This window comes from Tetrao urogallus, assembly GCF_951394365.1.
Source record: "Tetrao urogallus genome assembly, chromosome: 12".
NCBI classification, from domain to species: domain Eukaryota; kingdom Metazoa; phylum Chordata; class Aves; order Galliformes; family Phasianidae; genus Tetrao; species Tetrao urogallus.
Window position 1 is genome coordinate 16,481,491 of NC_136825.1, and position 17,426 is coordinate 16,498,916.

Genomic DNA, 17,426 nt, shown 5'->3' on the forward strand with positions numbered 1-17,426 from the left:
AGAATACTGTATCAAAATTTAATCCGAAGTGCTGTGAATTGAAGGGCTGCCACACAGCTTCTTTGTCCCAGTGGCGATGAACAGAAGGGCTTTGATGCATCTATTGGCAGTTCAGGACAGTTCTCTTTGGTGGTAGGTACTTCTCAGCAACTTGAGAGTATTTTACCCGCAATTATCTAGCAGTTACAGCTGAACACTAGGATTGCTGACAATGTTACCTACTTTTTCAGGAAAAGAATCTGTAACCGTAGTGGCAGATGGTGAAATACTTGCAGCAGGCAGTTCTGTCGTCTAAGTCTGGAGAAGAGAGAGCGGTGGATTTATGTTGTATTTTTAGCATGACTATTGGGATGTGCATCTTTAATTGCTTTAGAAGAATAAATCTTTCAATGTGAGCAGACTGTAGGCGAACTTAGTCTGTGTGTAGTTATCCATCAGTTCGTTGTTACATGAGATAACGCCAGTTGTGCTGCGATAACGAAGCTTTAAAGTGAAACTGTTTGCAAATCACAGACTTTCAGGGTAGATGCTCATTTAATTGAGACGAGCAAGAGGAATTGGAACCTCTTGGATTTGTAATAAGGGAGGCTGTTGCTTTAGTGTTTACACACCATTAATGAATCCAAAGAAATTCACATAGAGTTTAATATATGACCTCTGTGCGATGCAGATGCTTCAGTTCTCTACTTTGTTCTGACGTGACAGAATATGGATTTTACTTGATGGCATGCTGTATCAATACTCTAAAGCATATTTAACTCTTGGTCTGCTAGTAGTAGAACAATTGAGATCCCAGGGTGTGTCTTTAAAATTTATTACTAGAATTTGTGATTACTGAGAAGCAGGAATATATTCATACTGAGTTGCTAAAATGATCTTTCATTCCACCTGTATTCAGCAACATTCTAGGCATGGATGCCAACAGAGCATCAGGCTATACCTGAGCTAGTCGCACGTGTTTCAGCTGAGGGAGCAAGGTTAGCAGTTGCTGTCTGCCCAATGAATTTCCCAGGAAGACTGCTCCAAATGAAAGATAAACATTTTAAGGTTTGAACAGAATCATGTTCTATGGCTGTAACTGGCTCCAGAACACTGCATGTAGGATAGAAGGAAAAATAAAGGGTAAGTCAAGTGCAAGTAGTCTTGTTTCTAGAGTTTGTTTCTTCCTGTGCGAGAGAGGCACAGCCCATGCTGAGCCCTGACTTCTGTGGGTTTGGAACATGAAATGTGGAAGTCGTGTGGTTGTCCTTTGGATGAACAAGAGGTGTTTGTTCAATGCATGCAGCCAGAAGCAGTTTTGCATTAGAAATTGTGACTGCAGGTTAAGAAGGTGTTGACTGAATTAGTATTTGAACACTGAAGTGATTGTTTCAAATGCAGTAGCTTCTGATGCTACTGAAGGGTTCCTTCTTCTGAGTTTCCTTTAAATAGCAGCTGTTCCCTAAAGCCTTTAATCTTGATGTGATAGGAGTATGAGCTTTTGAAGACTAGCATTAATCAGATTATGAAATTCTCTTGGTATTACTGGTAGAACGTGTGCAGGTTTACAAAGTGGTGCTCCCTCAACAACATGCTGGGATTTGGTTTGAAGCAAATTCTGTATTCTGCTGCATGTAGAAGATCGATGTGACACAGCCTCTAAATCTTAATGCTGTGTCATTGGGCAACTTTTTGAGGGTTTCCAGTCTTTGTTGTTTGCTTGTTTGAGTTATATTTTTGGGATCTGCATATGCATGTGTGCTTGATCCCTCCCTCCCTTTGATATTTTGTCTGCTTTCAAAGAATGACAAAATCTAGACACTTGGTTATTTTCCTGTGTCCATGTTTGTTCTAGTATTCCAGATACTTTTTTCAGGAGATAATGGGACTCTGAGGCAGCTTGCGCTATAATTTTACTAGTTAATTGCAGAATTAACTTCTCTGAGAGGTGTGGAGTTGTCAATAGCAATGAATACATTTTCTTGAGAGAGTTTAACATAGAATTCTCAGCATAATGTCTCTCAGTAGTTGGTATGTTGTCTGTGGTGTGCATAGTACACCAAGCTCTCTTAGGGACTGTATCTGCTCACTATGCATACCAGCTATTTTGGCATAGGGTATTTGTTTATAGGAGAGAAAAATAGTTTTGAAAATAGTAAAGAAAAAATTCTTGCCTGCTAAAAAGAGTTTTTAAAGAAGTTTAGTATCTTCTAATCTTGACATTTTCTTTCCTTTTTCAGACTGAAGACTTGAGTCCACTTCTTCAATAGCTATAAAAGTGAATGGCAAGGTCTAGTTGATAGCCAGTAATAGCATTTAGGCAGTACACGTTGGCCTATGGTAAGTAACTGGAAGGACTGGGCTTATACTGCATTCCTCTGTTTCCTCTTTTATTGCTGACATCACCGGTCTTCTTCCTACCCAGTAAATACTATTGCTGTGGAAGGACCAGTCCTCAGAGCTGCATGCTGGGAGAAGAAGAGTCTTTGCTATACACTGAGTGCTCATGGACGTGATTTACTGCTCACGTTTCTTCCTTTCAGTAAGAAGAAAGGGAAGTACTCCTGCTCCCCTTGACTCCCGAATGGGACTTCAGGAGATGAGGTTTAATTTACCAGGTGAGCTCTCTCCTGAAGTGCATTAGAAGTACTGCATGAAGCAGCAGGTCAACAGGCTTGTAGGTTGTCCTGCCATGGGAGGATGACAGCAAGTGGTGCCTTTTCTTCTCCCCCTTTTTCGTGCCTAGTGACAGTGATGTTTGCAGTAAAAGGTGGATGTATGCTGCTGCAGGCTGAGCCCAAGTCCATCCAGGTACTTACTGGACAGAATTTTTTTTCCTCCCCTTCAATCTAAATGTTATCTCCTTTTCCAACTGTGGGTATGTTTATGAGTTGTAGCTGAATTCTGCAGAAGGTAACATTTGTCTGTCATGCATCTGCAGCTATTTGTGTTTGTGAAAATGTGCATGGTTTTGGATAGGTGGGGAGGCTTTTCCTGTCTCGCTGTGAAGGAGAAATGAAAATGAGCTTTCTCAGGCAGTGATACAAAGCAGTATCTGTCCGTCTCTTTAGAACCTACTTTGCTTTCCCTATTGGTCAAAGCATGGTAATAAGAACTATTTTATTTTTCTTGTGTATGTTCTTATGTGATACACAGCACTATAAATGTTCACTTGTAAATGTTTATGAATTAATCTGCTCTCCCAGGTAATTACTGACTTGAATCTGGCTGTTCTTATCAGAATAAGCATGTGAATTCATAAAGGTAAATGATAGGTATGAAAAAACTGACGATGTTACATGCCTTGTTTTCCTTTGAGGTTCTTCCATGTTACTTTGCTGCAATTTTTTTAATTTTATTTTTTCTCCTTCCCTGGAGCAACATTGCTACTGGATGTAAGGGTACAAACTGTGGACAAATAAAGCAGGCACTTGAAGGTGGCCATTGCAGTAAGTCTTTATGCTTAGATAGGACTACTGGTCTTGAAAAATTGAACCATCATATAGTGTTTTATTTTCATGATAGTTAGCAAGGTGCTGTGCTTACCAATCTTAACAAAGCAAAAAATATTTGAAGAGAATAATGAAGACGGTTGAAAATGACTTACAGGTTGTTTCCTCTCACACCTCTTGAACTTGCTTGTTGGTACCCATGAGGATAAAAATTAATAGCATTAAGGAACAGCACTGGTAATGTGAGGCAGGGAGTCATACAGTATCTTTCTTCTAATCAGGTGTTGGAAGAAAGAAATACAGCACTAACAATCCCAAAATGTTTAACTGAAGATTTTAATGCTTCAGTAAATTTGGGGAATTTTCAAGTAATAGCGTTAGGCTAATAGCTGTTCTTGTTTGGTAACCATTTGTTAGGAAAGCGAATCATGATATTTTATACACACGTTGTTTTGATTCCATGCTGGCCAAATGTCATGCTTCATTTAACCATAGTGTTCATCTCTTGACTGCAGCACATCTTCGTTGCCACCTCTTGACTGGCCTTTACCAAGTCATTATGGGCAGTGTGAACTGAAAATAGAAGTCCAGCCTAAAACTCATCACAGAGCTCACTATGAAACAGAAGGAAGCAGAGGAGCTGTAAAAGCGTCTACTGGAGGACACCCTGTAGTGAAGGTAGGATGTCTGGCTTTCTTGAATCCAAGATAACTTTTTCTGTTAAGTACAGTTACTGGCGTTTATGATGCTGTGGATTGTTGCCTTCTGTGAAGCTCGTATTCCTTCCTGGGTAAGATTCTCCTCTAGCTGTAACCTGTGCAATGTAAGAGTTAGCTTAGATTTGGACTGTTTATCTGTAACAGCAAGACTTGTTCCCCTTCTCCCCCGCCTTCTGTTTTGTCATTGTTTCCATTGTCTTAACTGAATCGAGCAAGTTTTATTGTCCCTTAGAACAGTTTGTTTTTTTCAGTAGTGAAACTCATGTAGATACAGCAATGCAGACAGCAGTTCTCTGACTGAGAGGGTGGTGATGCACTACCTGTTTTGATACCCAGTACTGGCCATTAACAGCTGTTGATGAGCTGTTTTGACTGGCTTCTTCCTTACTGCTAAATGTTCCAAATGCTGAAGACATCTGAAGCGTAGTACTTGTATGCTTCACAAACGCCAACCAAATGTTGCTGAGATCAGAGTTAGATGTAAGGTCCTGATAAATTTGGCTTGGGTTTCATATGAAAGTTCTGGCATAGTGATCTTTGAAGGGCAAAATGCATGGGTGTTTGATGTTGTGACTACAAGTAGGTACGGTGCTCAAGCTGAGATGTCTCCCCGTGAGGTGACGTGTGTACATGTCTCAGTGCTGAGCAGACTTCAGGATTAGTTTACCAGTACTTGATTCTCTCAAGCTCCGAAGCTATGCAATATAAACAAAGGTGTACCAGCAGAAATTAAATCTGTTGGACTGACTGTTTTCTTGCAGTCTCCAAGCCCTTTGTCTAATGCAGTTCTTGAAGACTGACACTTAGTCATGTTCTTTGGGCTACATTCCCAACTTTTTTTGTTATGATAGCTTATCTTGATTTTTTTAAATTTTATTTTATTTTTTAATTTTTCCTCTTTTCTTCTTCATCTTTCTGTAGACTTTTTCATCTGTACCTTTCCTTGCTCTTTCTCTTCAAAAAAAGACCGGATCTTGTCATCACATCTTTTCTTCCTGGAGTGTCTTTCATCACTCTTGTCTTCTGCCATTCCTTCATTTCCATTCTTACTGTGAGCTTTTCAGCCAGCTTTCATTTTCCCTGTGGAGTTCCTCAGTGTTTTCCTCCTAGTGATGATACCATGACCCAACCAGCTCAAACCTCCCGTTGGCAGACATGCTTGTTTCATAGTGCAGTAGAGACAACAGTCAGGTGCTCAGCAGGGATGTCTGTTCTGTGTGCTAGAGAAAAGAGAGGATGCCTGAGCTAGGCTGGGATCTGAAAGAGGTTAACTGGAGACATTTCTTTTTGTGGAGCATCGCGTTGTTTTAGTCAGTGGAGGACAAGTAGACACAACTTTCACATGCCAAGGTAGCTGGCACTGGCGTTCAATACATTGTTAGTAAGAACAGAATCTTGGGAGATTGCAATTGACAAAATAAGTCTCTACTGAGCTTTTGGAAGCTATTTATTTATTTATTTCTTCTCCCCTGGTGCTCGTGTCCTGCGCTTCTATTTGTGTTAAGGGAACCAGTTTTGCTGATGTTTTCCAGACTTGACAGATACCCGTGGGGTTTCTTTTGTTCACAGTACTACTGGATGCTTCTGTAGCAGTGCTTAGACCTAAGTCAGAAAACAACAACTCTGTAACCTATGTGATTTATTATTGTCAAAGGTATTTATTCATGTAAGGATTGTGAAATACCTTGCCATGACAAGAATGCTGTCTTAAAAAAGGGCATAGTATTTATAGTTGTTTCACAGTCTTGTGCTTAAATATGTGCATTGTGCTGTGCTGCTCTAAAGTAAAATGAACACAAATTCAGATCAATATTCAGTTTTGCAGTTTGGTCTCTTCTGGCTGGATTAGAAATTGTTGTTCTTGATGGGAAAGAGGAAATTGTTATGAAACAAAAGAAGGATTTGAATTAACTTTTCACTCACTGCTGGTAAAAAAACCAGTATGCTAAGGGCCAAGTTTGGTGAAAAGTAAATACTACTGTGTGCAGACACAAACCATCTAAATGCAAAGATGCAGTCTTTGCTTGCACTTACGGAAGTTTATTGCACAACTTCAGTTCAAGATATGTGTTACAATTTGACTTTTTTTGTGCTCTTGGTCTTACACCACGTAGATCCATGTGTGTGATCACTGCAACAACGTACTGGGCATTTTCTTGTGTTACGTGTCTATAAGTTAAGCAGGTCAGAGATGAGGAAGGATATGGGTGCTTGAAGGCTCTTTCTTGCTTCAAACTTTTTGTTGCTTTTGAATTAAGAGCATATGCAAAAAGCACTTAATTTCCTAACTATGAAGCCTCTAGTTCTGCATGTACAGGTGATATGTCATTTAAAATAAAGATTTTAAGATATTGCGTAGCTTCAAGCCATTAATCTATTAGCACATGTCATTAATCTATTACTAATACTGTACTATACCAGTTGCTAGGAAACTAAGCTTCTGACAAATTTGGCATCATCTGTTGTGAGTACATTTAATCAGCTTATTTCCAAATGTGAGGAAATGAAATGAGTTGAGCATCGTGCTTTGTTGTGTAAGTTCATTGACTTTAAGGAAGTAATTCTGTAATGCAGTTGTCTTATATTCAGCTTTTTAGTGGCAAAAGTTCCTAAATAGCAGATAACTGTTGCTTTAATCTCTGCTTGCCTGAGGGTATGTTTCAGCTAGTCCATGTAATTTGGCATTACTTACTTTACCTGAGTAGAAAAATCCGTGAGATTTTTCTCCCTCCCAGTTTTCACAGGGTGGAAATAAATATCTTGGCAGCAGGGCTAGCAAGGGGAAAGGTGACATTTTGAAATTGTCATGCAAATTGTGTGACGATTTTGTAATGCATAATCAGGAGACAAAAGCAGCCGTTGAGAGCCTCTGCCTTCATCTAACTCAGTGGATTAGTGTTTTACATATCTAAGAAGCCTTCTGAACAAATAGCTGCTGCATTTTGTCTGAATCTTGTATGAATGATCATAACCTTCTCACTCTTGCCCCAGATCATACGTACATAATAACATGTTTGTTCTACAGTTTGCTAGAATGAGATTTTCCTGTTATCTAAAGCGGTTCAGGCTTTTCAGGAGTCCTCGTGTGTGATTTAGAGCATTTCAGGATGGACAGAAACACATCTCAGGATCTCTCAGGAATAGTTTCTCTTTTTTTAGCTTCCTGTTCTAAAATTATTTATTAAACAAACAAAAAAAAACAAAAAAAACACACCACACACAAAAACCCCACTTTCTATTGTGCACAACAAATATTTTCATGTTTTGTTCTGTTCCTCTTGAGGAAGGTGATCTCTGACCTTACAGTCAGTGTAGAAGGGGCTTTTGAGCTCCTTGTTCTCTATGCAAGTAGTGTGTCCTGTGGCAAGGTGCTCCCACAGTGGGGATGAGTTGTAGGTGTGAGCAATGCTAAGAGGAACGTTCATCTCAAGTGATGGCATATCTGCAACAGGTGTTGTGTAGGTTCCACTCATGGGTTGTGTCTCGTATATGCAACGTAAATTTGGGGCAGTGGTAGCTATTAGGAAATTGCTTGAACCATATGTGTCTTTTTTAGCCGTAACACTTATGGGGTAGAATCTTTCATTAGTTACTCTGCCATGTGCAGAGCTCTTACAATAGTTGTATCTGCCAGAACAGAGGAGGGGGAGCATCATGTGAAATTTGTATGTACTCAGCAGTGTTACAGTTGAGGAAAGATGTTGGATTAAAAATAAAAGTATTGAAGAAAAAGTGGTGTATGCAGTTGTAGTCGTAGAAACTTCTTACCTGAGGCCTGTGAAGGAGGGAATGAATGTCAGCTCTGTTTAATATGGTCACAGAGCATGAGGGGCATGACTGAGGAGTTGCAAGAGGAGAAAAAATATACTGATTTTTGAATGACATGAAAAGTTCTGAACCAGAAGGGTGTCCTCTGAAAGCCTGTCGAACTGCCTGAATGCATGTATGCTGTAACTGTAACCTACGTGGAAGGATCTAACTGAGAAATGTCAGAGATGGTCCAAGAAGTTAATGAAAGATCATATAAATGAGCGTTTGCTTCCTGGCCTGTAATTCTGTGCTGTCACTTTTTTTCAAGCGTTCTTTGCAACCAGTTCATGTAACTTCTTGAGTAATAGGCGTTATATCAGGATTCTCCCTGTTCTCACAGCCCAATAAACCGCATGGTTTTTCTGTGTGTCTCATGACCTTTCCCGTTCCTTCTGTCTTCATTTTTTTCAATTTTAATGCTTTTTTATTTGTCCTGAATTCTTCCCCTTACTTGTACATCACCAGAAGACAGGTTGCAGCCCAGCTCTAATTGTTCAGTATTGTTTGGTAACAGTAACCTGCAAATATATGTAGAAGGGAGAAGGTAAGTAAGTGTCAACCTGTGTGAATCATGTAACTGGCTGTATTGGACAAAGCAGTGACCTTTGGATGAGATTCTAGACATGAATATATTTCTAAGAACAGATATACATGACTATATAAACATCTGCTCTAGAATCCCCCAGATAGATAGCAAAATTACACTGATGCATCTAATGTATGTTTGAATACTCAATCTAGAAAATGCTTGAATATGAAAGGAAAAAAAAAAAAAAGTAATGTGGCATACTGGATCAGTAGTGGCAGTTGTCTGGTTTTTGTGTGGTGTGGTTACTAAAATGTGGAAAAGTAACCATCATTTTTTCCCAAAGCCAGGCCATGCATTTTCTGTAAGTTACATAGGCTTTCCCTGAAAGGCTCATCTGAAAAACTGTCCATCGCATAATTTGGCACTGGAATTTGGAAGATCAGAAATAATGCAATTTTTTGGGTAGCATAGAGCAAACTGAACACGGCATGTATTGTGATGGCGGGTTTGATGTAGCTAGCAGTTCTGCAGTGTGTGAAGTTGAGTGTCCATTGGAGGGCCACAAAGATGATAAGGGACCTGGAGCGTTTCCCCTGTGAGGAAAGGCTGAGTGACCTGGGTCTGTTCAGCCTTGAGAAAAGAAGACCGAGAGGTGATCTTATTAATGTTTATAAATATCTTAAGTGTGGGAGTCAAAAGGACATGGCCAACCTCTTTCCTGAGGGCTGTGGGGACAGGGTAAGAAGTGGCCATAAAATTGAGCATAGGAAGTTCTGCACCAATATGCAAAGGAACAAGGAGTGAAGGTGATGGAGCACTGGCACAGGCTGCCCAGGGGGGTTGTGGATTCTCCTCTGGAAATACTCAAGACTTTCCTGGACTCCTACCTGTGCGCCCTGCTGTAGGAGGCCTGCTTTGCAGGGGGTTGGACTCGATGATTTATAGGGGTGGGTCACTTCCAGCCCCTACAATTCTCTGATTCTACTGCTATTTTAACTATGAGTTGCTTTCCTTTCTTTAGTAGCATGGAATGGCACAAGAGTCAGAGCTGAAAAATACTCTTCAAAACATGCTTGAAATTCATATTAAAATAGTTTCAAATTATCTGCAAGCAGCGTGTGTGAAATTTCAGAAACAGAAAATCTAGCTTTTTAAACCTTGAAGGATGTTCAGTACATTGTATGATCATATGGTAATATGCCAGTAATGCACTGGCAGTTTTGTTTTGGTCCTTTGCAGGACTCATTCGTCTTTGTGATGACCTTCAGAATGCTTTTAATCTGGACTTGTGCCACAGTCTAGTAGTTTATTAACTTTTGCTTTTTCATACTTCATTATTTCTAATTTATCTATTCTGAATCCCAGAGGTCTGTATTATTATAACATCTTTAAGTTAGTCTACTCAACAAATTTGTTAGCAAACGAGGAAGGAGGACTCTTTTCTGATGTGCATGCTATTCCTTCCTACATCAAATAATCAGCTGATTGATAATAGTACCACAATTCAGGAAGAGGAAGTAGATGTTTTGTTCTAACATTTAATTTTAAAATCAGGAATTTAACTTCTTGTAACATTAAAAGCTTTGTGGACTCGGAATGAAATTTAAAAAATAACCTATTCCCATGCACTAAGTGTTTCTGAGCCGGTGCTTGGGGTATTGTCAGAGAAATCTGAATGGAGTTCCCTTGCAATGAATGCCTCCCATTTCATGTGAACAGTCCACAGGAGATCGTAGGTGAGCCCTTTCTGCACCTCTGCAAGGCCAACGAGGTGATGATTGTAGTCACTGATATTTTTTTTCAGTAGTTTCCCTGAACTAATTTCTTGGTTTTGTACATATAGGTCAGTTCAAGCTTTTCAAAATGCCACTGTTGATAAATGCCTGGAAATTGCACCACCAGTGTTAGTTGTTCTGTTGCTTCGGTGCTTGGGTAATGTTAGCCAGAGTATGCCAAGCTTGTTGGTCCCATCTCCATTGTCTCCAAGGACAAAATATCTCAGAGGCTTTTTTTTTTTCCTTATGATATTATTGTGGGGAGCTCTGGCAGGTTTTGTTTGGTAAACAGCTGTTTGAAAGTAAAGTAAAACTTGCGTAGTAAAAGTTCCTTTCTTCTCGGGTTGTTTAGATATCATGGTGAATTATTCCATGTCTTTATTTATACAGTTGTAGAAAGTAAAAATACCTAATACAAGAAAACAGCTTTGTTTTTCCTTTCCCTTTTGCCTTCATATAATTGGACCTTTTCTCCTCTGTTGACCTTACTGTGTAACTTTGGGGTTGCTCTAAGGAATAAGACACCACTGCAATGCATCCAGCTGTCATGAGACCATTAAGGAAGAAATAACTAGTTATTTTGATCTTGATGATTGAAAATGTCTCATTAACATATTCTCTTTTTACTTGGTAAAAATTGCTAACTATTGACCTGCATGAGTTTACTGTGTGCAGTGCAGTTAATGAGGCTGGAACTGCTTTGGCGTGAGGCTCTTCTGGCTTATCCTGTTGTGACCTTCAGTCTTTAGCCTTCCAGCTTTAGTTTAACTTACGCATGCACTGACCTTTGCTATGGAAACGATATAGAAACACAAAAGCAACTTGGCTGAGTTTCCTCTGCAAAGCAGTGGGTGGTGTATCAGTATTCTGTTACAAAGGAGGGTTTCTAGAGGTCAGTAGTGACAGTACACAGTAACTTATTAGCTGGCTGCAGCACACTGCTGGCTGCTCCTGGGAAAGTGGTATATTTTTTTAAAAATAATGTTTTTTGTAGCACACAGCTGTAGGATTGTGTGCGTTCCAACATTTATTCCATTGATGTGCATGGGGAGAAAAACAAACAAAAAGTTTGGTTTTGTTAGTCTTTCTGTGAATGACCCGTGACTGAAGCTCACGTAGGCTGATATCGTAGCAATTTATTGTAATGGATCTTCATCATAGCAGTTCTGCAGCACTGACCAGAAGTTTGTAAAACAGGTTAGTTTTGATACCTATGATCTCTACAGAAACATTATGTTCTTGCTGTACAAATCATGGGTTATCTACTACAGTAAGCTCAAATAACAGGTACCAGAGTTTCACTAGACAGTTGAACAGAACATTATATGCGTTTTCTTAAGTTATGTAGGTATTTTCATTGAACAAAAAATGGCATGTTTTTTTGTAGGCTTAAATGTTTGGGCTGCTTACCACACACTATTGTGCCTAAGATGAGCTAGGAAGGAAGTGTAACTAACTCCACTGTCACCAAGTCAACATTTCTAAGAGTCAACATTTTTTGAATGAAAACCAAGCTGTAGTTTAATGTGTTTTAAATTTCCAAGTATGTCATTTCTCATAATTTGAAGTTGATTGTGGATAGCAAACCTCTATTATTGCATCAACAATGGTGATTCGGGCTCCAGATGCCACCTTTCCTTTGGGGAGAGCTTGTCATGTTGCTGGTCCATTCGGATTCCTTGGTAATTCAGTCTCCAGTGGGGACCAAGGATGGTGGGTGTAAAGGTGTAGAGGTTCTATCACAATATCTTAGGCTTGCTGTCACCAGGCTTATTCTTGTACTGATGTTACATTCATGCTCTTCTGCGTACTGCTGAATACAACTACAGTGAAATAAAGTAGGAGTATTTCAAGATAAATTAACCAAGTAATCCAGCATTGTCCTGTGTTCTCAGGAATGATATGAAATAGGCTGTCTTTAATTCCACGTTCATGCTGTGCTAGGCACAGAATGTGGCTCAGGAGGAGGGTCATGAATGATTCTCTAAAAGAAATAATCTTCATGCTCACAGAATTCTGTTGTTAGTGTGATACTGTACTGGGACTTACGTTAGACCTTAGCTCCATCATTTAGTTTCAGAAGCATTAGCAATTAGCATTAATTCCACTGGACTGTCCTTAGTATTGACCATAAACCAAAGCAGCGTAAAAAGAGTAGCTAATCTACAGTATGTATGGATTGTGCGTCTTTGGAAGTGATCTGCAGGCCTAAAAATAAGGGAGATTAATATCATATTTAGTGAATAAAAGGGAACTTGTGCTTTAAATGCAAAACAGCTCTCAGCCAGAATTAGAGATCTGTAGCTGTTCCTGTCACAACATGAATGTGAATCACAGTCATAGATACTGCAGGAATGTAATTGGGAGACAACTATTGCTGTTTCTGACTAACCCATCCTGCTTTAATATTACCTTGGCCTTTTTGAAGGACCAAAAAAATGCTACAAAGATAGATACGATGGGAAACTTCCTCAGAAAGACATTATGCAAGAGAAGTGTGCCATTGAGCAGGCTGAGCAGGCTCTGGAGATTACCACCACTGTAAAACAGTCCATTTTAGCCCCCAGTAGTCTCCAGCTTCCTTCTTACTAATGAGGTGCAGGCATCTTTTCCACAAGATCTCATCTCATTTTTTACTAATTCACTGCCCCCCAACAACATCTTCTCTTTGATTAACAATGCTGTGTAAATTTACTGGTGTACTCTTGTGGAATCCTTGTAATGCATACCTAGACAAGAGAAGGGAAAGTGCTAAAATCTAAAGCAGCTCTCTCCAGCTGCCAAAAGTTTCAGCTCCACGTGTACAGCTTCCATAGGCAATTAGGTTTGCCATCTTTTTTGCTGTTGGAAACACGATGTTTAAATATGAAAACACTTAAGCTGCTCATTGCTTACTTGGAAAAAAATATTTCCTTGGTTCTTTGTAGCTCCTGTTTCTGTGATCAGGCCCAGAATTACACTGCAGTGTAGGAGACAAGGTTATTATTTCACTTTGCCACTGCTTGCTTACTTGTCACACTCACTTGTAGACATTATTTATATTTATAGTTTAATTTTGTTTACTTTTCACGTTCTCTTTTAATTTTAAACATGAAATACACACAGTAAATCACTTTATGGAAAAGTAAAATTTTATGAAGTCTCTTCTAGTTTTCCAGCATGTTATTACTCTGCCTAACCATATATATTCCAGTGCCTTTAACAGCCTTCACCACAGGTGCTTTACAGCAGTGCATGAGAAGGCCGTAGTGTAAGTGTCTGATTAACACAGCTCAGTGGTGGTGGAGGGAAGCTTGTTTGCTTTTCTTTTGAGATTGGTTTAAGCTTTTATTGCTTTTCAGTGTGTATGAAATTCTTAGGGGTTATGTTAATGTTATTATAGAACACTTTAAATCATGAGAAGCCTGATTTATATGTTTCTGATTTGTAACACGCATAGGTTTTCTCTAAATTATTGTATGAGTGCATTCTGTTTCGTTACAACATTCTTCCTTGCAGTGTTGCTGGAGCATTCAGTTTCATATTCATCTGTTGGTTAATCTAGTATATATGAACCAGGAGTACAGTGCATGCATAAAAAAGTTTGTATTACAAGATCATCATTCAGAAAGTGCTCTTGATAACTTGCTGATACGTAACTGATCTGTTGGTGGGATGGGGATATATTTTTTTTTTTTTTGTCTGTCTTTTCTGCCTCTTTCCCTTCCTCCAGAACACTTTGCAGAATAACATTTGGAAACTCAGCCCCCTGTGTCTTCCATAGCATATGTGAGCCAAGCATAGAGGGCGAATTCAGGAATAATGGAAGTAGTGTTAGAAACAGATCTGAGCAGTGCTCATGTGGAGCAGCCATGCTGCCTGGGAGGCTGTACCCCTGCAGCACCGGGTGTACTTTGCTTCACTGAATTTAGCTCCTGCTCTGTGCAGGCTTCTGTACGGTCTCTGCTGGCAGGCTGGCACGGCGTTACAAGTCTGAGTGTCATTGCTGTTATCTAGAACTGTTGTGTATGTATCTGTGTGTATGTTGTGCGTGTATCCATTGTTAAAGAAGGTGGAGATAGCTTTAATTGGAAGTCAGCTTTGTCACAGTGACCCTGCTTGGAAGTTATTCAAGTTTTTGAATAGGTCTGGCTTGTAATTTTTATAGTTCCTAGTATTAAGAGTGAATACGTTCCACAGTGCTCACGTTCAGCCTGTGTTTCATCATGTTAATACTGAATTTTAGCTGGGGAAAAAGGATGGTGGAGTCACAGCCTTGAGGATTTTGGAAAAGGTGGCTGCTGTAGATGCTAAATTAATATATGTACTTAGAGTGAATAATGTGTAAAGAATACTTAAGTGTTCTAAAAGAAAGGAGATTTGTTCAAAGAGTGTTTTGGTATTACAGTAAAATATTTTGTAAAGATGGAGTCTTGCCTCAAGTATTAGAAGGAAATTATCCTTAATTAATATGAGTCCCTCTGTCCCACTTTCAGTGGGATGATAAGAGAAGGATGTTGTGAGCTGTTTGTGTTGCTGTAGTTTATGGGTGACTGAACAAGTGCATGGCAAGAAACCTGTCAGAACACTGACAGTCACAGCAGCTTTGTCTGTACTTTAACATTAGTAAATGCTTCAATATTGCATTTATTTACATGGATATCAACTCTGGTAGCCTAGACTTTTGTTAGTGACTGAGGTTTTAGGTTTCTTTTTCTGAGTTTAGCTTTTCATACTGAGAACTCTAGTCAGAGCAAAAAGATTTTACATATTTGAAAGAATATAAGCCTATCAGCAGTAGAAATACGAGTATAAATGCAAATAAATGCAATCCTTTAAGAAACCTGATGGAAATTAGTCAATTATAGGACAGAGTATTGCATTTAATAAAAGTTGCCGTGACTTTAAGCTTCGTGTACCTTTAGTGGCAGGTACTTTTCCTTCACTGTAACAAGGATCCCAAGAGGTAAGGATTGATCAAGCTATAAGAAGATGTGACTTTTTGATTAACATTATTACATTTGTTTTTCTGCTTGCCTGCAAACAAGTGAATTGCTGACGGTAGCTGGAATCAAGGAGGAAGCAGAATTTGAGTTTCAGAGCTGAAGTCAGTGTGGTTCAGTTATGGACGTTTTGTGGTAGAAGTTGGACTGGGCTGGCCTTTTGAAGGTACAGGAAGATCTGGGGACAGCAGAATCCAGAATTCTTTGCCTTCCAATAGTTCCTTTGCTGTAGTAATGGTCCAGAAGTTGCTCAGCCCAGAACAATAGAAACAGCAATTCCAAACTGCTTCCTTTCTCTTTCTTCTCACACTCCCACTCTTAACAAAAAACAAACAAACAAGAAAACAAACAAAAAACCCCAAACACAGGAGACTGAATAAGTACGCAAACTAAGTACTGCTCTTTCACACAAATGCAGAAAAATGAACTAATGTTTAAATACACCTTTTTTTCATCAGCTCCTGGGCTACAGCGAAAAGCCTGTAAACCTGCAGATGTTCATCGGAACTGCAGATGATCGCTACTTAAGGCCTCATGCATTTTACCAGGTGCACCGAATCACTGGAAAAACTGTTGCTACAGCAAGTCAGGAGATAATCATTGCCAGCACAAAAGTTTTGGAAATACCACTTCTTCCTGAAAATAATATGTCAGCCAGGTACTTTGCAGCTCTTGAGCTGATATGTCCTTTTTTCTTTCCCATTTGTACTAAAGGAACATTTGGTAAAACAGCATATTTGTGATTCATGATAAATGTGTCAGCGCTCAGAAGTAAGTCTGCAGGTAATGTTAGAAGTAATGAAGCAGGGAAACAAGGAAGCTCATGTGATTGATGGGAAGATGAACGACTTGGGGGTTTATACTTTCCATCTAATCTGTACATATGTATGACCCCACATTTGTAGAATTGCATGTGAACTATAACTGGCTGGTAGAGTTCAGCTGCTTGTTTTTCAGTAACGTGGTTGTCTGACTTCTCATATCCTGACAGACATTTTCTCTTAAATTTTTTTTTTAACAGAGCTTGACAGATGTTTTTTTAACAGTCTTGACAGATAGAATGTGCCAAATAACAGTTTAATACTGCTTAGTTTCAGCAACAGTTATAATGCTCTGTTCTGCCTGGAGAGTCCATGAAGTGAGTGAAGCAGCTATTTGTTAATGTAGCTTGTTGTCTATTTCTAATGAGACTCGTAAGGCCAGCTTAGATTTCCTAAAGTTACAGATCTCAGGCTTCTTCCACTGAATGCTCTGGAATCACAGTAACAGTCTTCAGAAGCTTCTGTGTTATTTCATTGCAGTATTGTGTGCCTTATGTGAATAATCAATAACCATACGGAACGGAAGCTGGGATGTGACAGCTGCAGTTCTGTCATTCTCTCTTCCTAAGCTGAACTAAATATCATCCTTGTAAATGTTCACTGTGTTACACAGCTTGCTTTGAATAACACTAGAGGTTGAAAAAAGCAGCAGCTAGGTGTTTGTAAGGCAGAATATATAAAATTTGCTGACATTTGACACTAACATCTGTTAATGGAAACATTTAAAACAGCCTAACGTGGGGAAAATTTGCATCATCTTCATTCTTTAACAGAAAGGCTTGCAGAGTATACGTAAGCCAAAATTTGACTTGTTTTCTTCCATTTCTCTTCTAATCCATCCTTCCTCACCTCCCTCCAGTATCGATTGTGCTGGTATCTTGAAACTTCGCAATTCAGATATTGAGCTCCGCAAGGGAGAGACAGATATTGGAAGAAAGAACACCAGAGTCCGACTCGTGTTTCGTGTTCACATCCCACAACCTAGTGGAAAAGTCTTATCTCTGCAGACTGCTTCCATACCTGTTGAATGCTGTAAGATTGCTTTAACTATATGTAATTCATACTCATGTTTCCTGCACGTGTCTGTAATAATGTCATTCTGATGACATTTACTGTCAGAATGTCTGTAATAATTGTGTGTGAAAAGTATTGTGTGTAAGGAGCTTAATTAAGAAAAAAATGATACCTGTTTATTTGAGGATGGTACTTAGCAGTGGGTAACCTGGAGGTTCTGAGGAGCAGTGTTTTAAGCTTTAAACCTAATACCGCAGTCACACAATATCAGCTTAAGAAGCTCCTGTATGCAGAAGGAGGCAGTGGTGAAAGTATTTGTTTTAGGAAGAAATGATACCTTTCATT

The 17,426-nt window shown here is 39.3% G+C and overlaps 1 protein-coding gene across 1 annotated transcript in view; it reads left to right on the forward strand.

Moving 5' to 3' along the window:
* The window catches only part of NFATC3 (nuclear factor of activated T cells 3), a gene marked incomplete at both ends in the record, with an annotated part of 50,502 nt that overhangs the window by 18,811 nt on the left and 14,265 nt on the right, over window positions 1-17,426 (forward strand). The window contains 3 exon segments of the mRNA XM_079541624.1: window positions 3,947-4,109; window positions 15,705-15,904; window positions 16,927-17,099. Of these exon segments, the coding sequence (XP_079397750.1) occupies window positions 3,947-4,109; window positions 15,705-15,904; window positions 16,927-17,099 (536 nt within the window).